Source organism: Ictidomys tridecemlineatus, chromosome 2 (genome assembly GCF_052094955.1).
Source record: "Ictidomys tridecemlineatus isolate mIctTri1 chromosome 2, mIctTri1.hap1, whole genome shotgun sequence".
Taxonomy (NCBI): Eukaryota; Metazoa; Chordata; class Mammalia; order Rodentia; family Sciuridae; genus Ictidomys; species Ictidomys tridecemlineatus.
Window position 1 is genome coordinate 19,490,426 of NC_135478.1, and position 24,838 is coordinate 19,515,263.

General features: G+C 38.5%; 1 protein-coding gene across 3 annotated transcripts in view; it reads left to right on the plus strand.

The window, feature by feature from the left end:
* Ano10 (anoctamin 10) overlaps window positions 1-24,838 on the plus strand; it is a 173,783-nt gene that overhangs the window by 115,868 nt on the left and 33,077 nt on the right. For all 3 annotated transcript variants that reach the window (XM_005337912.5, XM_040290107.2, XM_040290106.2), the window contains exon 12: window positions 5,971-6,087. In XM_005337912.5, coding sequence (XP_005337969.1) covers window positions 5,971-6,087 — 117 coding nt within the window. The remainder of the gene's footprint in view (window positions 1-5,970; window positions 6,088-24,838) is intronic.

Here is a 24,838-nt window from a genome sequence, read left to right on the forward strand (position 1 = left end):
TGAGATAGTTTCTTAATTGGGAGTACAACTCACTGGTAGAGCCCTTGCCTAGCATTCATGAGGCCCTGGGTTCAATCCCCAACATTGAAAAAAAAATTCTAATTACCCTTATGATTTCTTTTTTGACTCATTGATTGATTTTTGTTTTGCTTTGTTTTCATTTCCATACTCAAATTCCAGTTTTTCTTTTGCTTTTGATTTCTAGTGTTATTTCATTGTGGTTGGTAAAGATACTTGATACAACTTCAGTCTTCCTAAATTTGTTAAGACTTCCTTTGTGGTCTAATGTCATTTATCTTGGAGAAAGTTCTGAGTACACTTGAAGAAGTTTACTCAAAGTTATTGATTGGAATATTTATGTCTACTATGTCAAATTGGTTGACAGTATTGTTTGAGTCCCCTGTTTCCTTACTGATCCTGTGGCTGACTATGCTATCCATTACTGAAAGTGGGATATTGAAATCTCTGACTTGTTTTACTGTCCATGTCTTCCTTCAAGTCTATCAATGTTTGCTGCAATATTTGACTACTCGGATGCTGGATGTATATGTATTATAGTTGTTCTATCTTCCTGGTGAATTTTATCCTTCCACAATGTCCCTATTTGTCACTTATTATAGTTTTTGACTTAAAGTCTATTCTGTCTAATGTAAGTATGATTACCCCTGCTTTCTTTTGCCTACCATTTGCATGAGTATCTTTGTTTCACTTTGATCTGATGTGTATCCTTTCATCTTGTAGCATATATCTTACTTTTAAATCTATTTAGCCATACTATGTTTTTTGTTTGGGGAGTTTTATATATATTTACATTTAAAGTAATTATCAGTAGACAGACTACTATTACTGTTGCAAATTGTTTTTTATATGTCTTGTGGTTATTTTGTCCCTCTTTTCCTGTCTTACTACCTTCTTTTATATTTTGCTAGTTCCTTTTTCTCCTTCTGCTCTTCTGGTAATGGCTTAGTTTGTTCCTTTCTTATTTTCTTTTTTTGTATTTTCTACAGGTATTTTCTTTGTGATGACCATGGAGATTATAGTAAACATTTTATGATATGCTAACAACTGATCTTATGAATCTAATAACAACTGACAATAACTTCAGTAGCCTACAACAACTCAGTGCCTTTTTACCTCTTCCTCTTGCCACTTTATATTATTAGCGTCACAAATTACATTTTGTCCTCATTGTTTTATACTTTTATTTTTATCTTTTCAATTCAATACCAAAATTGAAGGTGATCTACACATCACCATTATTGAAGTATTTTGTATTTGTCTACATATTTATCTTTACAGGATAGGTTTAATTTTTCATATGCACTTGTGTCGCTCACTGTCTCGTGTCTTTGAATTTGAACTTGAAGGATTCCCTTTAGCATTTCTTTTAACTCAGATTTGATGGTTATGAACGCCATCTTCTTTTGTTTATCTATTTATTTCTTCTATATGACAATTTTTCAAGATGTAGTATTCTTTCCCTTCAGCACTTGAGATATTATCCCATTTCCTTGTGCCTGTAATGTTTCTGCTTCGAACTCTGCTGATGATCTTCTAGAAAGCTCCTTTGTACGTTATGAGTCACTTTTCTCTTGGCGCTGTCAACATTCCATCTTTGTCTTTGATTTTTCATAGTTTGGTTATAATGTGTCTTGGTATGGACCTCTTTGAGTTCATCATTGTGAATTTGAATGTTTTCTTCCTCAAATTTGGGGAGTTTCAACCATTATTGAATATGCTCTGTCCCCTTTCTTTCTCTCTTCTCCTTCTAGAATTCATCCAGTTGATAGTGTCTCATCAAACTTTCTTTACTTTTCTCCATTCTTTTTTTTTTTTTTTGATTGTTTGTTTTCTTTTTCCTGTGACTCAGTAATTTCAAATGACCTGTCTTTTGAATTTGCCTATTCTTACTTCTGCTTGGTCAAGCCTGCTGTTGAATTTTTCAGTTCCGTATTATATTATTATCATACATGGGCCCTGCTTTTCTGAATCTGTTCTTTAATGTATCTACTTTGTACTGACTCCTTGGCACAATCTTTTCCTTTTTGTGGGGGTGAGCAAATCTGACATTGTCCCCTCTCTAGGGCTTCTTTGGGAAAGAACTTGCCTTTGTCTCAGAAGACTTAATCAGCATTTTCCATCCACATCATTGGTCCTCTCCTCTTGGCAACTTCTCATCATTCAGTCTTATTCCTTTTAGAATGAATATATATATTTCTGTCATTTCAGGGAACCCTTGGGAAGAGGTAGATATATATGTTTAGCAGTCTAGTACCTTAAAATGAAAATTCCTGAGGTTATTTTCTTAAAATCCTAATTCCATAATATTTACTTTCTCTGCCCCACTGGGCACATTCATAAATGTATTTGGACATGTAATCTGTCTGGTAATCAGGAGAGGACTCTTTCTGAAGGAGTTTCTATTGTTAAGTTGAGGCTGGATTCTGAATGCAAATAGATAATGCTGCAGATATGCCACTACAGGAATCAGATTAGCTTTTCAGAATTCTAAGAATTCAACTCGAGTTTACATTTTTATTTCAGAAGAGATTGGCTTGGGGACATCCACTACAAAACACAGCTACTACTTCCAACCATATACCAAATTTTCTAATTTTTGTAAAATAAAATGATTTCACTCACTGTTTGTGCACATGGTGCTAGATTCCCAGGGTTCAACAGCCCTGTAGTGACCAGAGGTGAGAAATGGGCTGATGGCTGAATAGGCAGTACTTTGTCACTGGCACCAGGAAGTCTTTAGCACTAATGCCAATTTTGTATGTCCTATTCTTTGTATTTTCCCAACTAAGATACCCTAAAATCATGTTTAATGAAACTTTTGAAGGGAGCCAACTTTTTTGTATTTATTAGTTTTAAAAATCTGCCCATTTCTCTCCCTTCCCCTTCAGTATTTATTTTCTCCTTTACTTTGTTTAGGATATAATTTTGTGAGTTTTATTTTAAAAGCAGATTGTTATTGAATAATCACAATTATGACCTATGAAATATCATTGGTTTTCATAGCTAAGCTCCTTATACCCTACTAACTTATTCATTTTGAGTATGTTTTTTCTTCAAATTTGAACAGTTCTTATTTCATCTTAAGTTTTCTTTTATTTAAGAAAATAAGTCAAAATAGCTAAAATGCTTTTTACATTTTTTTTCCTTGATCAGTTAGCATAAAACAGTTCCCAGCCTTGAAACAGAGTAGCAGTGTGGAAAATATACAAAAATATAAACAATTTTAAAAGTTGAGCTTTTGCTGTTCAAGTCTAGGTTTCAAGTCTAGACTACGAAACTTACCTAATCCATCATGATGACTTGAATTCTGGATCTTGGGTAAAAGATACCAGTTAACAGGGTATGGAGGGTCTGATTTACCCCTCCTGACTATGGAGCCACATTGGATTCTTTCTTCTTCTCTTTGCCCCTTTTTCTCAAAGCCATCCCTGTGCCACTGAAGCTGCATGTGTCTCCCTCACCACAGTCCCAGGCATTCAGTGCTGTTTGCCAAGAGTGCGAGATGGGGTGGACATCGAGAAGGGATTTGCTAGCTCTGACTAATTAAATTAATTAACCAGTGTCTGTGAACAGTTGACATTCCTTGGCCTTCCCAGTGGTGTTTTTCACTTTTTGAAGATGATGTGTATTAAAAAAAATATGTAGTTCTACTTATAATTGGTGGAATTTCTGGAAGTGTAGCAAAGTAGGGGTGGGAATCAAAATGATAGATAGGGGGAGGTTAGATAGTGGTGGATGGCAGCCATATCTTAGCTTGTGTTCCTACATAAGTTTTCTCTACATACTTGAAAAGTATGAAGTGACCACTTCATTCAGCTTTTATTCTTGTACTCCATATATAAATGCTGTATTCTCTGTAGGTTATCTTGTTTTGGTCTGTTTATTGGGCAGGTAGGTAATAGTGACTATATAGAGTTAGAAGCCTGGCAGGGCATATATAATTTATTTATTAAGGGAGAAATTACTGTGTTATCTTTTTACATAAAGTTTCCCCTCATATTAATGCATGTTCATTAAAATCTAAGGATAGAGAGATCACACATGCCACTATCCAAAGAAAACCACTGTGGAGACATTTTAAGAAAATAAATTATAGAGAATTAATCATAAAAGTATGTTGATATATGTACTTAAATCAGTTTCAATGCTCTCATGTTTGAATTAATATTACCAAATCATTGCCAGCTGTTTTAGTTCATGAGAGTTGTAAATAGTTCCTATGGAAACCATGTCACTAAGGTCTGTGGCAGCCTTGCTCAGTCAGATAGCCAGTCCGAGCACACCTTCCAGATGGCTTGCCCAAGGGAAGCGTATTCTTCCTCAGCAGGATCATTTTGTTTTGTTTTGTTTTTTAAACCAATTCCCACTAAGACGCTGAGGAAGAGGAAATGGGTACAGATTTGTTAGGAGAGATGGAAAGAGGCCAGTGACGTGGTCTTCGTGGGGCTTTGGCAACCTAAGACCACCCAGTTTCTGAAAAATATGAATTTTTTTTTCATCTACTAAATTATTTATTTCTTATTTGATGTGTCAACTGAAGAGAACATCTTACATTAAATTATACCTCAGTACTCTAATAGAATAAAATAATGTGCGGCATAGCCTTTTCTTAATTGTTTATTCTCTGTAGATTATATCCAGATTCTTATTAATTGAATTCATTCAGTTCAGAAATACAGTATGTGATATCATCTGATCCAGGCTGTACCATCTAGTTTTCCTGCTCTTGACCCCTAATCAGCTTCTTCCAGTGTCACCATTGGTCATGGTGGGCAAGTCAAAGTGAAGCCTACCTATCCCTGGTCCACTCTAGACTTCTTGCCTGGCCTGACCAGTCGTCTGATTGAATTATTGCTTGTTCTGGCATTTCCCATGTCATGCTTCTCTCAGGAGTTATCTACTTACTATTTATGCCTCATCCTTCTTTTGATAAATGTCACAGTAAAGAATTCATTTAATTTTTTTCAACTGTCTTCTTTTTCTGTTGAATGTGTAGCATTTCTTGAAGGCTAATCTGTCTCCTTCATTGATTTTCTTAATGCCTTTTAATTATTTCTTACTTTTAAAAGTACACAGCAATTAATGTTTTGTAATTCATGATGTCCTCACAGAGGCTTCATTCTTTTGATTGCTCAGATATCTGTGGGTGTGGATCCTAGATCACAGGTGATGCTAGGTTTGGAGAAGCATCAGTAAGTTGAAGCTAGATGTCTGAAGAGCATGGTTGCCAATGGAAGCAATATCTTTGGGTTAATTTTAAATCTCACATCATTATATAATAGAGAACTGGTCATGATGATAGTGTAGAAAGGAAACATACTAGCCAGGTTTTAGATTTTCTGTATTTTCTTGGATACATGTTACATTTCTCAGTATTGATCCTAATATATGTGGAGTCAGCAGCATAAGGTTACAATCAGTTATCATCAATCTTTTAATCAATATTTGTGGTTATCATGACATGAAATAAATTGCACCAGACACTAAGGGGAGGCAGAGGGTTTAAGGCACCTTGTATCTAAGACACATGAACATTGACTGAAGCTCATCCTGTGCTGCAGCACCGAGGGATATTGTTGGGCAGAGAATGGATCAGCCTGACAAATAGTGCACATTGAAATACATTGTTAGGGCTCAGGTAGAAAAAAAATTGTAGAAGACTTTGGAATAAACTTTATTTTTCTATAAAACATTGAGGGTGGCCTAGGATATCAATTTATGGTAAAAATTAATTTTAAAAGAATAAAGCAAAATACATCAATCATAAGAGAATGGACTACAGTGGGGTGGACTAAATATAACTGATTAGTCTTTGATACTTCACAAGCCAATACTTAAAAAGTACCTAAGGTTAATGAAAAGAATCCCATATTGGGTAGGTTCCAGTTTGTTTCCTTGCACACATGAGTGAGTGTTAGCATATCAACATATGCTCTTTCTTGTTTTCAGCATGCACTCCTGGCTTTAAAGTTTATACTTGCATTTGCCATACCTGATAAACCACGACATATCCAGATGAAACTGGCCAGATTGGAATTTGAGTCCTTGGAGGCACTCAAGCAGCAGGTAAGAGCAAAAACGAATGCCCAGTATTTTTCAGCAAATGAGAGGAAGCCTAATTCATGAGAGTCAAACGTTTTCTCTTGCATTGAATTACCAATTTAAATAAATCCAGAGGACTCCAGTTTAAGGTGGCATAGCCAAACCAAAATCCTAATAATGTGAGCAACAAATAGGTTTGAAGGACTAAACTAAGCAAATGAAAAGATTCAAGCAATGTTAAATAAAGACTAGAACTAGCATTCAACCAAAGTACAAGACAGAGAATTCAGAGAATCACCCTGGGGCTGCTCCCTACAGTTTCTATAGAGAAATCTGCTCTATAGAGAAATCTTAGGGAAGGAGAAGTGAGTAAATAGAATCCTGAATAATATCCTGCGGAGAATGAGAAAGAATGAAAATGTGTGGGTAGAAGCAGCAAAAATTGCCATGAAAGGAGGAACTGCTTTTCCATTTTTTCCACATTCCACCGGATAACAGAGAGAGAACCAAAAAGCAGTCATACTGGAGCTCACATTTGGGTGACTTTTCTGCTTGTAATAAGGAGAATTTTCTGGATGCCCAGAGCTAGTTATCTCTGGTAAGATATTGGGATTTAAGTACAAGAATCTATAAGGCAGTATCTTCTAAGGAGACGAGTCTACGTCTAGGACATTTGGACAACAGTCTTGTCAGCCTTTTACCACTTTGCACAGGATTTTTTGTTTTGTATGTTTGGAGAATTGAATGGGTAAAATATATAAAGAGGACCCGCACTAGTTGTCCCTCTTACAGAAGCAAGGAGGTCAAAGATAGCACAAAGATAGACAGGAGATTCCCACGTTAAAGCACTATATGTCCCTGATTAGGTGGGGTCTCCCCAGAAGAGGGAGAGCCTGGCCCTGGACAGAGCTATGCTCATGTTGATCACATAGCAGAGGAGAAATCAAGGGACCTGTGCTCCTGAGTCTTAGGCAAGGTCACTTTTGGCACATGGGCTAGCTAGTGTGTTCACATCTTAAACCAAAACCCAGCATCATGCTCCATGGTGGAACCTGAAGCATTCACAGACTTGGCAGGAGACACGTTTTCTCCACTGGTTCTCAGCCTTGTTCTGGAGATGCTTACCATGGCAGCAGAGGAGAGGAAGAACTAAGAAACCCAGGAGTAACCTGAACTAGGCAAGTTCGTCATTACTAGAAAACTAGAAGATTATGTATCTAAAGGTCACAAGATAAAGTATTTAAAATAATAGGAAAACTTGGTAAGGAAGATTATAAAGTTTATACAAACTCATTTGTTTCCACTCATAAGAAATAATAACCAATAAAACATATTATCAAAGGAAAATTCTCATTTACAAAAGAAACCAAACATAAAACCTTTAGGTGATAATTTATGAACATAATGATCTAAATTAAGAATATTTTTAGGGCTGGGCTTGTGGCTCGGTGGTAGAGCTCTTGCCTAGTGTGTATGAAGCCCTGGGTTCAATTCTCAGCGCCACATATAAATAAATAAAATAAAGATCCATTGACAACTAAAAAATATATTTTTTTAAAAAAGAATATTTTTAAAACTCTCCTGAGATTAAGAAAAAAAAAATCAATCCTGTGAAAATGAAATGACAGGCCAGGAACAATGGCTCTCACCCATCTCCCAGCAATTCAGGAAGCTGAGAAGGAATATTACAAGTTTAAGGTGAGCCTGGGCAGCTTGTGAGACTCTGTCTTAAAAATACATACATATATAAATAAGTAAATTTTAAAAATAAATGCAGTGCCAATTCAAATATGTAGAAATAAACATTTGAAAACAGCAAGAATACTTCCAAAAATGAAGAAAAAGTCCCAAGCTCTGTCAAATAGTAAAGCATTATGAATAATACAGTAATCATAATAATTAAATACATTTTTAATACAGGTATAAATGAACAGATCAATAAAATAGAGCAGAATTCCTAAATGGACCCAAATAAAACTGGGAATTTAGTTGATATTAAAAGTGACAAATATGTTAGTGGAAAAAAGAAGATATTATGTGGTTTGAGACAAAGAGCTGTTTTGGAAAATCATTGCATTTTATTTGTTTTATTACTTATGAATCTCCTTCCTCCAGCCTCAGACACAGATGGTTGAAGGATTAAAATAGAAAAACTTGAACCATAAAAAGTATATTAAAAAGCCTAGGGATATCTTCCGATGGGAGGTGCTTTCCTAATTAGAACCCCAAACCCAAATCTTAAAGAACAATTTAAAGCTTCTATATGACCAAAAAAAAAATGAACTCAAAGGAATTGGACAAACTGGGAAAATATTTGCATATGTCAAAAAGGCTTACTATCTTTAGTTCAAAAAAAAGTCTCTACAAACTGAATCTGGTAATTAAAGGGTAAAGAATATAGAAATGCTTAACCTCATTCAAAATTAAAGAAATGTAAATTCACACACCAGTGAAATGCCACATTCTGTTCTATTAGGAAATGTTGTTGATAACCCACTGTCATTGGATATGAGAAATGGACATTCTTTTATGTACTGTTAGCAGAGGTGTAAATTGCTTCAGCCTTTCTCGAATGCAGTTGAATCACGATTTGAATTATTCTGCAACACAGAAATGATTCTTGCTAAGGTTATGGTTGTATCTGCAGTGTATCAAAATATAGTTGCAGAGACATTTTTATTAGCAGAAATCTGGAGACAACAAATTCTTCAGGGAGTGTCTAATTAAATAAATGATAGTGTATTCATATAATAAAACCATGATCCTATCTTAAAAGAAATTTGTGCTGGTGTGTGTATGTGCATTTGTACACGCATGCACACACACACATATACACTGGCTATAAGTAGAAAAAACAAGACACAGAAATGCAGTCGCCTTTGAGTCAAATTACAAAGGGAAAAAGGTAAGCAAAGAAAAAGGAATGACTACTGATAGGTGCATTTGTTTTTCTTGGAAGAGCTCACAGCAAACTCCATGTGGTAGGTACCTTTGAGGAGAGTGATTAGATTTTCCATATACAGTTTGAATTTTCTGACTATGCATGTCTTACTTTTTTGAAGTCAAAAGTAATTCTCAGTGTGGGGGGGGTCTTATTTGCCATTTGTTATCAGTACACTTTTCGGCACTTAAAAGGTTAATATAAGTAAATAGGGAATGATCCTCATGTTGGTGATTTGAATAATTCCTTAAGCCATTTTTTGGACACATGTGGGCACATGTGAGCACATCCTCCACTTTCCCTTCTCCTTCCTCCTCTATTCCCTGCCCCATATTCATCGTAAGCCCTTTTTCTCCCTTAGAAAAAGTACACATCAGGTGAAATAGAATAAACTTTATTTTAACATCAAATAAAATTTTTACGTTAAGTTTATGGCTATGAATCAAGTATGGAGACCAAATAGCAATATGAGGCAAATGAGGTTTGTTTGTAAATTTCTCTGTAAACCTCTCAGTTAAGGTCAGAGAGACACCAAGACAGGAGGACAGACCCATGGGCTTGGAATTTCAAGTGTTTTAAAGTATCTGCTCTGCATTTGTTTGAAGGAGAGACAGAGTGAAGGCCAGAAAAATAGGATGGACAGAGAAGGGTAGGCAGAGTGTAGCGCCTCCAAATAGCCATGCTCCTTTGACTTTGGTAGGAACATGTGGGTGTAGACAGTTTTGGGGCCTGGGTTTTCAGATGTTTGGTTTATTCTACATGTACTGTTTCCTAAGATGTTAACTGCCCCGGTGTCCTGCTGGCCATCCCTGGCCACCTCTCCTTTCTTGATGGCCCTTGTTCCACTTTTCAGAAGAAAGGAGCACCTCCCTTCTATACTGAGCCTTACCCTTTGCCTGGATCCCAGTATGAAAACCTCCCAGGTTACAGAACCTTTTAAAATGGAGATGTTAGAGGCTAAGCTGAGTTCAGTAAAGCACCTGCCCCAATCACCAAAGCCAAATCCTTCTCTTTAAGAGATGCATCTCTTCAGTGTATCCAAAAAGTTATGTTCAGCAGTTGTAAGAATATTTATTTTTAACACTTACAGAGAGAGATGTATATCACATAAAATTTTAAAAGCTTTTAAATTTCAACTTATACTATTATAGCTAAGTATGAGAGAGTGCTTTATAAAGACTTTAAAGCAAAAAAAATTATTAGGATAAAATTCCTTGAAAGAAAATATGATTTCAATGAGGGGAAAAAAGGAAAAAATTTAACTGTTAATTAAGAGCATATTTATGTATTTTTCAAATGGATGGTAATGGATTTCATATCATGACAATATCAAATATCCTTTGAATGGTTTTAAAAGTATGACTTTATGGTTTATTTTTGTGTTGATACTTATCATATGCTAGAAAATATATTTCACATCTGTTTAATTTATGATGATAAATGTTAGATGTTCAGTCAGAATGGTGGTCATCAAGAATCCACACAGTATTAAATGTTGGAGAAGATGTGGAGAGAAAGGAACACTTTTACACTGTTAGTGGGATTGTAAATTAATACAACCACTATGGAAATCAATATGGTGATTCCTCAAAAGCCTGGGCATTGAACCACCATATGATCCAGCCATACCACTTCTTGGTGGTATTCTGAAGAATTAAAGTCATCATTTTATAGTAACACATGCATACCCATGTGTATAGCAGCACAATTCAAAATAGTCAAACTATGTAATTAACCTCAGAGTCCATCAACAGAGGAATGAATGAAGAAAATGGGGTATTTTATTGGGTCACAAATTAAAAAATGAAATTATGGCATTTTCAGGAAAATGGATGGAACTAGAGACATTAGGTAAAGAATAAGCCAAACTCAAAAGATCAAGTGTTGTATGAGGGAGATGGAGAGGTAAAAGGACAAGAAATGTGGGGGCATGGGTCTCATGGAAATCAAAGAGAGATCAGTGGATGAAAGGAACCAGGGAATGGGAGGAGGGCAAGGTGGAGCGTAGTTTAGGGGGTGATATTGGCCAAGTTATAATACCATTATTATGTACAACTATAATGTACCAATAAAAAAAGTAAAAATAGGAAGGAAAAAAATATATGTTGAAAAAAACTTGAGGTGTTGGTTTAAAGTTGTGTGGGAGGGTACATGTTTTAGCTTTTTTGTTGCTGTGACTAAAAGACTGACAAGAACAATTTTAGAGGAGGATTCACGGTTTCAGATGTCTCAGCCCATAGTCAGCTGGCTCCATTCCTCAGGGCTCGAGGTGAGGCAGAATATCATGGCAGAAGTGGCTCACTTGATGATCAGGAAGCAGAGAGAGATTCCATTTGCCATATAGAAAATACATACCCCAAAGGCATGCCCACCTTCAGCCACACCTTACCCACTTTCAGTTACCACTCAGTTAAATCCCATCGGGGAATTAATTTACTTATTGGGTCAAGGCTTCCTTCCATAGCCCAATCATTTCACATCTGAATGTTCTTGAAAATGCCATTATTTCATTTTTTTAATTTATGACTGAATAAAATACCATTATATATATGAACCCCATTTTCTCCATTCATTCATCTGTTGATGGACTCTGAGGTTGGTTACATGAGCTTTGTTTCTCCAATGATTATATTTCTCGTGACATTTGTGGGTTATGGCAGGCAGATTCCTGGCTAGTGTGTACATGTTTAATTCAATGACAAGACAAGATCTTGCTTTGTATTAATAAGCTTTCCCCTCAGTATTTCATGTTACCACAGCTTTATCTAAAAAGCAAAAAAAAAAAATTTATTGATCTCTGTTATGATTAACATGCTTCAAGGTCATTAAATACATTTACCTGAAGGCCTGAGGCAGAGCTGTTGTTTTCTGCTGGGGTGTCAGGGTGAGTGTATTTACTGTGGCCATGGCTGAGTGACATCTCCAGTCAGCTCTGAGACTCCTTCAGAAGCACTCTTCCTGACTGCGGGCAAGCCATAACTCAAAAGAAAAGTTTATTTACACTCATCTTAATTGACAAATGAAAACTGGCCAAAATTCTACCTCCAGTTATTTGAAAAGAAGAAAAACAATCTAAGAGATTTTAAGTTTCTATGGAGTTTTTTCCTGCTGAGGACATAGATGTGATTCTCTGATTAACAGTCTCTTGTAAGAAAAGGTGATTTGGATGCTGATATTGCTCTTATGTTCTGGAAAGACAGAGAATCATCAATTGGGCTTTGACTTGGTGTTATTAACCACATGCCTTCAAATAGGACATCCCTGGCTTCTTCTAAAGACAATTTTCCCCCTCAGTACTGAGGTGGGAACCCATGCTCTACCACTGATTGACACCCCAGCCTCAAGATGGTTCTTAAGCTCTCTGTGCCAAATAAAGGGCAGGAGGCCATGATGAGTACTGTGGTCAGGATCTCTCAGCATCGGACAAACCCAGGAAGAGTGCTCCTCCCTTCCTGTCTCTTCTTTTTTCTTTTCTTGTAATTATTAATCCGAGAATCAAAGTCTGGACAGAAGATCCAGTAGCAGTGGCTTCCTTCTTGCTGACCTAAGGCTTTGCTACACGGCCCACACTGCTGCAAGGGCCCGCAGTTCGTGCTGCTATCAGGGAGAGACAAAAGATTTTTCCTAGTCTCACAGCCCAGGGGGTCCAGAAGGACCAGAAGGTCAGCACCACCTCATGCTTTTCAAAGAGTGGAGCTAATTGGCAAGGCCTTTGGTTTACCTGCTGAACAGGAGCCATTTCTAGGATGTAGATTTTTTTTTCTCCTTTGCTTTCCTCTCACATTTTACCATCTGCTTTGTAACTAAGTGTAGCCTCAACTAACTGGGCTGCTCCCCTGGGCCAAAAGCAGAGACAGCTTCTGCTGGGTCCCCGATCCATTTCCAGGCCCAGATTAAAAAAAAAAAATAGAGTAACTGAAAATATATATATTTAAAAGTGCATCTCTAATAATCTGTCCTGTCCCTGGACCTTGTGACTGTTAAGTGACTAGAAATTGATAGTAGCCTATCAATAGAAATTGTTAATAGTTATGAATAATTATTATATTATATTTAATTTATGCTTGAATTTTTTTAGTTTTCAACTCAATTCCTATTTTTTGGACAAGGTATGACTGAGAAATTTAAGTCATCAGACAGTTTTTGAATAATGCTGTTTTTTGTTATTTTTTGTGTTTGGTACCGAGGATTGAACCCAAGGCTTTGTGCATGCTACACAAGTGCTCTTCTCACTGAGCTGTGCCTCCAGCCCTTTTTACACTTTTTTACTTTGAGTCGGAGTCTAGCTAAGTTGCTGAGGTTGGCCTTGAACCTGTGATTCTCGTGCATCAACTCTCGAGTTGCTGGGATTGCAGGTGTGTGCCACTGAGCCTGCCAAGGCTGTGTATTTTAAATGTAAAACTTTTGAAAAACACATGTATCTGGACTCTTATTACATCTCTCCACCAAACCCCACCCTGCAGCAAGGAAAAGTCCTGAGTTCAGATGAGTGAGTGTGTGAGCAAGTATGCTCTGGACCAGGTTCACAAAACCTTTTTTTTTTTTTTCTTTATAAAGTCAAAGACTCATCCCATGGTCTTGGAAAGGCCCAGAAATCAACCTTTTAACCAGTGCATCAAATGATCCTGAGGCAGGAGCTCACGTGGAGAAGTGCCCTGTATAGTCAGCAGTTTCTCTAGCCATGGGAGGGGTGGCAATGAAAGCAATAGAGAACATGGAAGGAAATGTCCTGCAAACAGAGCTTTTTCCATTTCAAATAGGAAACTGCAGTGTTTCCAAATATAAAGGCAAATTAGATACATTTAAAGGTGAGAGGCCAACTGAGGAAAGTAAAACAGTTTGCTTTGCAAAGGGCATCTTCAAATGATCAGGCTTCAGTAGGTTGAGACCTTTAAGAAGAATTCTACATGGTAAATACCATCCTAGTGATGCCCTTTTATTTCTATTCAAATTGATTTATTCAGCTCTCAGTCATTTTAAGATCCAATTAAAAATAGAAAGGAGTCTTATCCAGGAACCATTTGATAACTTGATGGCCTGGAGCACAAGGACACAACATCCTAGAGCTGTCACCACTTAACCAGCCCAGGCAACCAGCCCTCCCTGAGCCAGGGAACACATCCCAGCCAAGGATCAGGGTCAGCTGCCTGGAGCCTCTGAGAAAGGTAACAGCCTCAGGAGTCAGTTAAAAGAGCAAGGATGAGGACCTTAAAAAGATATCACTATGCTTATTACAGCTCCCAGAAGCCTCAAGTCAGCCGTGGGACCCCCAAGCCTCATCAAAAGTTCTTTGTTGGGCAGGGGGACTATTAACTCAGTGGTAGAGCACTTGCCTAGCATGTGTGAGGCATTGAGTTCGATTCTCAGCACCACATAAAAAATAAATAAAATAAAGGCATTGTGTCCATCTATAACTAATAAAATATTTTTTTAAAAAGTTCTTTGTTGGGCAGGGGGAATAGCTCAGTGGTAGTGCACTTGCCTAGTGTGTGTGACTCTGGGCCCTGAGTTCAATCCCAGCACCATAAAAAAAATAAATAAATAACAACAACAATAAAAAAAACACATTCTCATGTTATAGGGTTAAATGTATTTTAACCATTTTCCCAACATTTCCTAAGAGCTTTTGAACTTTTCTTCCCCTGTTTTGTGCTCTCAAGTTATGGTAGATACATGAGCATTTTTAATGGAAAGTATGAGAATTCACAGCATAGAATGAGGATGCTAAGTTGACTTGGGTAGACAATCACATAATGATCTGACAACATATAATTCACATCAAATGTTTGTGGTAGGCTATATGGGGCTCCGTACTATCTGCCTGATCTTTCTGAAAATCTAAAGTTTCTAAAAACTAAAGTTTAAAAAACAATGAAATTTTGAATCTGAAAAGAGTTAGCTTCTAAGAAAGCCAGTGTCCAGCAATGCCAGAGCCACAGACTTTGGGGACAGGATGGTTCTCAGGGTCTAAAGTTAGGTCTGGGTCCAGTAGGCTGGAGGTAAAGGGAAGCTGGAATTGACACTGTTTTCAGAGTTTGGGTGGCCATCTGATCCAGTGCCCGCACCCCACCCCAACCCACCCTACCCCAATTCTTCCAGCTTGTTCACAATCCTCTGCAGCCACTGAGCAGGTGACATGACCTTTCTGTGTTATAGTCTTCTTGACACTCGAATAGGGCCAAGGAAGATGGTGCCTGCCACATAAGATCAGAATGAGGCTGGAATGTGACAGTGTAAGGTGCACATGTGGAGTACAGGGCATAGAATGCCGAGGGAGGAAGAGGATACCTCATATGTGGACACCGTGGGTCACTTGGGGGACCCCAAGGAGTTCTAGGATAGAATGGTACTCTAATGCCAGATGTTGAGTCAGGATTGCACCTCCGCAGAAGTAATAGTCAAGAGGGCAACAGGAGAGGGCAGTAGTAACCGGAGAGTCGAGGGTGAGAACCAGAGCCAAGGACTGTTCTAAACCTCTGCACGTGCCAGTGACTCTTCAGAGATGTTCTCGGGGCAAGGCCTGGCAGCCTTTCACAGGCTATTCTTCACACAGTAGATCTTTCTCCAGCTGATACATGATAACCTTGAAAGGAGACTGATGCTCTTAACAATTATTGGCTCCTGTCCACCTCTTTTTAGTATCCTCTCCTGCCATTCTTCTTCTCACTTTTGGGTCTAGAAGGGCTCCCAGGCTCCCCTGCTGCTTGTAACTCTGACTACCCTTGACCTGCCCCCTGCGGTCAGCTTCCCCCATAGTGTGATGTAGGCCCTGCCCCCATTTCTGAGTGTGGCCCACTGTGTTTGGTTTTGCTTCCATCTCCTGTTTGAGTTGTGACATCCCCACCACCCAGGCGATGCCTGGCACAGCGCAAGGCCTGGTGCCCAGCAGACTCAATAAATCTTTGCTTAATCAAGGTGAGGTTGTTGACTCATACATAGTTCAGAAGCCAGTGTATTAAATAAATGATGATGATGTCCTTGGATAAAAAGTGAAGAGTGTTAGAGTAACTGCTCTAGCAAAAATGGAAGCAAGGCACATGCCTTTTTGTGATCATTGGGGAAGAGAAAGCTTTCTGAGAAGTCCCACACAGCACTTCCAGACCCCATGCCTGGCCTTGACAAAGTTCAAGTACTTTTTTTTTTTTAATCAAAAAGAGTGACTGCGGTTGACATCAGTAACAGTGGTAGCTTCCTAAGACCATAAAATAACCCCAAGCCAGGCCAGATGAATTTGAAAACAGTTTGTCCTTTGTACTTGTTTTGTTAGCTAGAAAACCAGCTAACAAATTCAGGCTCCAGAGCAATCCTCTCTTACCACTGATGCACTGATGGCACATTCCACCCCCCCCCCCGGAGAAAATTTCTTTAAGGCATCCAGATATTAAATAAGACTATAGCTCTTGAAAGCCTTTCTGATCTTTTTTGTCTCTCCCAGTAAAACAGTCTATGTGAGTTGCTGCTTATCTCAATTGATTTTCTAAGAAAAATTTAAAATCTGTATATCTTAATTTTCCCCTAGATATAAGAAGCATGGCCAAATCAGAACCAGATTTGATTTCACTTGTGTAATTACTAAATAGGCCACGATATGGAATAAAATTTATCATTTTCCTAGTTGCCATGCCAGTAGATCAGAAACAGTGTGAGTGGCAGGCATGGAGGCACCGGTCCCTTCCACCCGGAAGGCCTCCAGGTCAACGTGCTCTGGAAGCTCTGGCTGTGTGCTTTGGATAATGTTCACATGTGTCACTAAAACCTATCTGTGTTTGTAAAGAATAAAATTGCTCTAAAACAAATTATTCTAGGTGATTCAGAATGCTTAAAACTGTGTGTTTAAAAACAACAACAAAAGATATATTCTAGTAAGACATGTAAGGTCCCCAGTCTCAGATTCTGTACTTATTAACAGTTCCTTGGCCATGGGGGCTAACAGATATAAGAGTAGCTCTTGCTTTTCCTGGCTGATTATCAACATACTCACTTTTTTACTAAATGATTTAGGATATTAAAGATTATACTGGTCAGACCAGAAGTTGTGAAGATGTGCTGTGTATAGAGCTCAGTGGTAGAGCATTCTTCTAGCTTGTACAAGGCCCTGGATTTGATCTCCAGCACTGAAAAAAAAAAAAAAAAGTTATAAAGAAATATGGTGGCAGCGATGGTTGTTACCAAACCGAGGTCCATTTACACACAACTAAAAAAGGATTTGGTGAACCAAAGACAAGTTTTTGGACTAAGGAAAAAGATTCTTTGGTAATCCAGAAAGACAGAGAAGATGCTGGAGTAGCATCCTAAAAGATAATCTTAACATAGTTGTTGTTGTTTTTCTAGCATCTTTTATCTTTAGGAGTAAATGATTGATGAAAACAAATCTTTTAAATTTGCATTTGTCTTTAGAGGGAGTAGAAAGATTAGGGAAATGTTGGGTAAATTGACCTTGTACTGCTAGTTTAAATGATTAGTGAGGGCTCTGTGCTCAGGGAGGCAGGAGCTTTATCTCACAAACTGTAACCCAAGTGCGATGTATTTAATACTTAAACATTGTTAAGATCTAAATTATGAATATTTCACCACATGCCACCTTTTATGTTATGACTGTGAACTTCATCAAGGTCAAAGATAATTTGTCTGTGACCACCCACTAGAAGCTTCCTGGGGCAGGATTACTTCAGATGAATTTATATTTGTTGAGGGAGTGGATCATTAGTTAAATATACAACATTAGGGGCAAAATTTCATCCCTTTGTACTTTTTATAGTACTAAATGTTAGTCCTTGGAATTTGAAATTATCTTCCTTGTGTTATATTTGCATATGAATTTCAGGAAGCCATTATTGAACACTTATTATGTGTAGGAAGCCACACTTTTTTTAAGGTTTGTTTATTACTATTGAACTGCTAAAATAGGAATTTTTTATTTAACATAATAACCAATATTATTTTCCATTATTTACAGTGCTACAAGATTTCAGTGATGTGATTGAATGTTATATCTTGCAATGATTGTAGGCCTAAGAGATTGGATTAAAAACATAGTAACCTATGGACTAAGGAATATGGACTTTTAAAGTAATCCCTGAGAACAGCACATTTGGTTAACTGTCTCTTTCTCCAAAGGATAGAATTAAAGAAACAAGAAATGTTTGAATTTAAGAACTCTTTGAAATACTACCTTAAAGGAAAATAATCACTTCACAGTAATAATGGTTCTGCCAACATAAATGATAATATTATGGTGAACATAAGTCAAAATGAAAATACAGATGCTAAAATTCAGTAACAAATATTAATTGACTACAGTTTGCCTTCCATATTTATGGTTTCTGTACCCGCATATTCAACAAACCTAAGATTGATAATATTCATGAAAATAAATTGTGTCTTTAATAAACATATACAGACTTTTCCTCCATCATTATGTGCTGAACAATACTATTAACTATTTAAATAGCATTTACATTGTGTTAGATATTAGCTGTGATCTGGAGATGCCTTACTTTATACAGTAGGGCTAGGGTGTAGCTCAGAGGTAGAGCACTTGCCTCACATGTACATGGTCCTGGGTTCAAACCTCACTACCACACACACAAATATATATATATATATATTTTCTCATATATATATATATTATACACACACATATGCACACACAGAGAGAGAAGGATGTGCATAGATTATATGTAGATGCATTGCTATTTTATGTAAGGGATTTGAGTATCTACATATTTTTAGTATCCATTGGCCCAGGCAGAAGGGTATGTGTGGCTGAAATAAAATCCCTCATACTGAGGGATGACTGTGTATTCTGTGATTGAAGTTCAGAAATAAAAACATCTCAGAAATTCTCTGCATTATATAATTGTCAAATGTTAGAGTTCAAAAATTCTAAAGAAATTATCCTGTCCTATCCCCTGATTTTATAGTGTAGGGAATAGGTCTGTACCTATTGATGTCAGTTTCTAAGAGGTTCTTCAGTGATCCATGCTTCTTGGTAAGTGTACCCTTGGGAAGTCCCTTCCCACCTTGTATCTTGGTGTTATAGTAAGCAGTAAATATAATACTGCAAAATGGTGGTATGTCTCTTCCAAGGGTTGGTTATTTAAAACACACAAACACACACACACACACACACACAATGGCTCTGCCCTTATTCCTTTGCCTTCAGGAAGCCAGCTCCATGTTGTGAGGACTCTGCAGCATCCAGAGGAGAGGCCCACATGACTAGGAACATAGCCTACTGTCAACAGCCCTGTGAGCAAACCATCATGTATACAGATTTTCTGGGCCAGGAGTTTCCAGATGTTTTCTGTAAATTACCAGATAATAAATATTTTAAGCATATGTCTTATGTAGTCTCCATAACAACTATTCTGCTATGGTATTGTAAAAATAGCCATAGGCGACATGTAAATGAAAAAGGATGGCTGTGTTCTAATAAAACTTTATTTACAAAACAGGCTTTGGGCCAGATGGGCCTGTGGACTGTAGATTGCATCCATTCCTTAGCTTTAGCCGTGCCTTCAGGTAACTATTTCCTGCCTCCATCCTCACTAAGCTTCACAGAAGTTCTGAGCCTGAGCTACCCAGCTGATTCCAAATTCCTGACCCACAGAAAAATGTGAGATAACAAATGCTTTTATCAGTCCACTAAGTGTTAGAATAAATTGTTTTAAAATAATAAATAATTAATGCACAAATAATCCAGGAAAGGAAGCTGGTGACTTATGAACCAAGTTTGGCTCTGAGCTCATGATTGTGTTAGCTAGGTGGCAGGCATGGCATGGGGTTCTTAATCTGCCTACTCTCATGGAATAAAAAAGGGGCAAAAGGGAACTCGTGTAACATCCAACATCTGTAGTCCCAGAGCCACACTTCACACCTGGCTCTGGCTCTGAAGCCCTTTGTTGTCTGGGCAACCTCTCCCTCTGTAAATAGCAGCCAGTAAAGATTTAGCCCTTGGGCTCAGTTTTCCCACAGTTCTGTGTCACCTTAGTACTTCCAACTTACCATCCATGGTAGTTCCCTGGACTAGGATGTCACTGCTGTTGTTGCCATCCTATAGGCCTTGTTCCTGCCTCTTTATACAGTGACTGTGGCATTCATCAGAGCTGAGAGATGGGGACTTGCTCACTCTGACCCAGGATATAATAATACCCGAAATTTATACTCTTGATGAATTTTACTTTGACTGAGCACTAGCAATCCATTAGCTTAATTCATCCTCACGTAGTCTATAAGGATCTGCCTGTCAGGTCTAACTACAGCGTTTTACACTTGATTTTAAATAAAATAAAATCACTTGGAAAAGTACCTGATAGCATGGTTGGCACATAGCAGGTTCTAAAACAGCAGTTATCTTCCCTCTAAAATCTCTTTGAAGCTGGGTAAGACGATTCATGCCTGTAACTTCACCTACTGAGAGGCTGAGGCAGGAGGATTCCAAGTTCAAGGCCAGGTCAGGCAACTCAGTGAGACCCTGTCTCAAAAAAAAAGGGAGGGGAATGGGGATGTAACTTAGTAGTAGAGCACCCCAAGTTCAACCCCCTGTACCGCAATAAATAAAATCCCTTTGAAATCGGAAATAAGTTTAGAAGGGCTTTAGCTGGCATTATAAATAAATTAATGTGCTCATCATTAGGTACACAAAATGGGTGCTTGAAATAACTTGTCTCTTATCCACTGCATTGACGTCACACAGTCACCTCCCTGGAGTGGCTGATGAGTGACTATTTAAATCTATGAACCTAGTTAGGTTAAGAGGATAGGTCTGGATTGATCCTGTGGTTTTTCCAAGATAACCATGAAATAAGATTTAGTATTAGATTTCCACTGGGTCATGTTTTCTGGACTTTTAACTGGATGTCCTTGGTGATGCCACTTACAAGTGAGATAAAATTGTGTGACAAGGTCTCTTGAAAAGTGGTAGAGCCGAGTGCAGAACGCTAGCCCCATTAAAATGCTATCAACTTGTGAAATTCTGTTCCCAGCACATCATCTTCTCTCTGTTTTTTCTATTCCTTTTATTTTCTTTAAAGCCCTTTTTTGGGGGGTGGGGGTGTGTGGATTTTGTTGTAATTTATTTATTTTTTGTAGTGCAGGGGATGGAACCCAGGGCCTCACACACACAAGGCAAGCATTTTGTCCCTGAGCTACATCCCCTTCTTTTTCCCTATTCTCAAAAAGTGGTTGGAGGCACACATGATTTTTCCCTCCTGGCAAATTTTTTAGGATTGGCTTTTTTTGTTTTGTTTTCTTGTTGACTATGTTTTTTATATAGAATCTACAAGGCAGTTAGTATCTGCTAGGTAACTGTATTATCAGGACTGTGACTTTATATTCTTGATCTTTACCCCAACCAATTTGGAAAAAAATCTCTTACCATTTGTTATTTGGAAAATAAATAGATCTCAAGGTTGTTTCTAATTCTTCATTCATGTTGCTTAAATCAATGTTTGTGTGGGTAGTTTTGCAGACTCTTGTGTTTGAATTGTCCTAGAAAAAAATGATAGGCATATTTTTAATTTGCAAGTCTGGTTTTAGTCACAGGCATGAGAGAAAATGAACTGCCAAGTGTCTGGGGAGCACAGTGCCAACCCTCTCTGCTTTCACATGTGATAAGTATTGTTTTGATGAGAGGCAGAATAAATCCAGGTTGCTTTTTTTGTTGATGTTGTTCCCCTTCTTTCTTTTTTTCCTCTTGGACTAATGAGTTCACTTTTTTAAATGTAAGTTGTGGAAAACCATTTCTAGAAACATCAATCTGGTTTATTTGAACTTTATCCAGGATAGCTATCCTCAAATCAGGTCTGTTGAAAACCATGAGTGATTTTAACAGTTACAATCAGAGAAATTCACTAAGGAATTTTTATTCACAGACTATACCAAGACAATGGCCTTAAATGAAGCTTTTCAGTTCATTGGGGGAAATAATCAAAATGTTCCAGGAATAGGACGGGTGCTTTGCTTGCCATGGTGTTAATAATGTGTCAAGTATATGTGTCTGAAATCCCAGCTTTCACCATTACTGTGTTACCCTGGGCATATTACCTCTCTGGGCCTCAGTTTCTTTATCTATGGAATGGGAATGATAGCAGGGTGAGTCAAACCATGTTGGTGACTCCCCATCTGGAAGATACAGACTGAGCAGAGCAGATGGGTATGACTAACACAGAATTCCTGACTGAGTGTGACAAAGAACTCCTTGACCATTGATGGATAAAATGCTTCCATCCTTGGAGATGGATAGTTTTTTTATTTTTGTTGTGTTGTTCATAGTGCTGGGGATGGAAGGAACCCAGGGCCTTGTGCATGCTAGGCAAGTGCTCTACTGGGCCACAGCCACAGCCACAGCCTGAAATAGGTAGTTTTGATTCTCATCCTGGAGATCTTCCAGAAGAGAAGAAACTGCCTACTCTCGAGATTGACCTGCTTTTTGGCAAGGAGCAGTTTTAGATTCTGCCCTGCCCTGTGCTTCCTTTAAAAATATTTGTGAAAACGTATTGTCTTGAAATGCTAATTAATCAAAACTAATTTGGACTTCAGATGAATTTCTAGAAGTGAAGAGCAATGGCTGGTCAGTGGACAGTGGCCTTCCTTCAGAAAACCCAGTGGGACTCCTGTCACATAGCTTCTTTCAGGCTCACACCTGAAAGAGTGTCTCCTCTTTTGGTGGCAGAATTCACTGAGTAGTTGATTTGAAATAAATGAGATCATAGAGTTTCTAATAAGAACAGTGACGTTAGTTAATCATGGAAGAAGTGAGCTCCCGGTACGATATTCCTTAGAATCTTTGTGTGTATGTCAATCACTTTTTTCTTTTCTTTTCCCCCCACCCTTAACCTTTTTTTTTTTTTTAATGTTTGTATTACTATTTGTGTCCTTGGGTTTTTTTGTTTGTTTGTTTGTTTGTTTGCTTCATTTCCTGCTTTTCCTTCTGTCTGCCTTTGTGGATGCTCATGCATCGATCTTTTATTCTGGTGGTTCTGACTTCTAATCTTCAAAGCTCTTGCACTCAAACCTTCCTGGACCAGCCTTGTGATCTGTGCTCTTAGTCAGTTGCTGCCTGGGAAGCTGGACTTCTCTTAGGAAGGTGCCTCTCATGGTCAAGGGCAGGACTTAAGGAGCCCTGCCAGTGTAGCTGATCAGGTGGGGGCCTGGGAGACATGAAGACAAGGGTAAAGAGTAAAGATCTAATCCAGATCCTGCTGTTAGGGATTCAGCCCAGCAGTCGAATTGAAGCCACTGTTCTCTGAAGGTAGTGGATCATACAGTGATTCCCTTCTAAATGTTGCCAAACTAGATAGCAGACAAGGAACCTATCTTAAATTAAAGTGGAACCAATAAATACATGCAGTGTGGGGAAGAGAGTGCTTATCCATCCTCTCCTGTGACCTTATCTGTGGATGGGGGCAGAGGACATTTTTCCACTTTTCTCTGTGCCAAGAATCAGGAAACATGGAACATGTGAGAACTCCGGCTAGCAGAGGTCACCTTATGCCATGCCTGGTTTGTTTTGTTTCCAAGTACAGGCTCTTGTGTGGCTCATCATAGTGAAGATTTTGTTTTGAGATCACAGCACCCATATTTTTCATTGTTCAAATGAGACAGGGAATACAGACAGTTGTTTGCCATTTGTATGATTTCTTTCATTGCTCAAAAAAAAAAAAAAAAAAGAATACTCTAACTGTGGATGAGAAGTGGTGCAGAAAGGCCCAGCTGTAGAGATGAGCAGTTGATTCAGAAGTGCTGGAGTTCACTCTGGAGTGGGAACACTGGCGGCTTTGTTCGCTCGGAAGAGGAAGTGAGAGCCGAGCCAGCTCCAAACCAGGGAGCCCAAGGTCTGGCCTGCTGGCGATGCGTCTGTCCCCGGCAGCAGCCATGCCTGCCACAGTGGAAAACAAGAGTCTTGGCAGGTATCTCTCCCCCGTTTCCACCTTCTCTTAGAACTAAGCACCTTGGCATTTCTGCCTGCTCCTAGTCTTCCTCTGATGCCCTCAGCCCCATGCTTGGCTCAAGGTGGTGAGGTGGTGATGGCCAGCTATCGTCACTGTAGGTTTGCATTTGTGTTGGTTGTGTAACCTGGCCGTTTTTCCACCCATGGCTTCAGGAATCTTATTGGAGCCATCAAATGTCAGTTTGTGATAGTCCAGATACCCCTATTATTTGGACTTGCTAGTTGAAAATACATACATAACATAAATCCAGCTCCTTCTCCAGTACATTGGTCCCATCTTGTCCATGGACATAGGGAGCTCAAGTCAAATAGCTTAACTATAGAGAGAGAAAAGAACTTAAGTTCTTGCAAGTTAATTACATCTTATCACAGTGGCAATCTTGGGAGAAATAGCTGGTTAGCACTTGGTTAATGCCCTGGAAACTAATTTTTCTGTGAAACAGTAACTCCTAAATGCAGTTGTTCCTGGGCCCTAAAATACAGATTGCGGCATTTGAAATGGTCCTCCATTAGACTTGAAGCCATCTGCTTGTTTGTAGCCAAAGTATAAATTTTCCACTGTTGTAAGCACTGTGACAGTGGCGTCACTCCAGAGAGGAAGGCAGTGCAAACAGGCACCCCGTGGCAGGGCTTCTGCCAGCTCTGCTCCAAGAGGCACTGCATGTTCATTTCCATTGATTTGATCAGGGAACAAAGAACCAAAGAATATAGTGTCTATTCAGCCCTGAGCTCCACTCTCCTAATATTCTCCTGGGCTTCCAAAGGATTAAATCTCACTTAATCTGCTTTGATCCGGTGCCATTTGCATTATGGCTCTCAAAGTAATTAGCCCTCAGCTGGAAGACAGTTGTCAAATCAGTATGATCTGCTTTTGGAGGGAT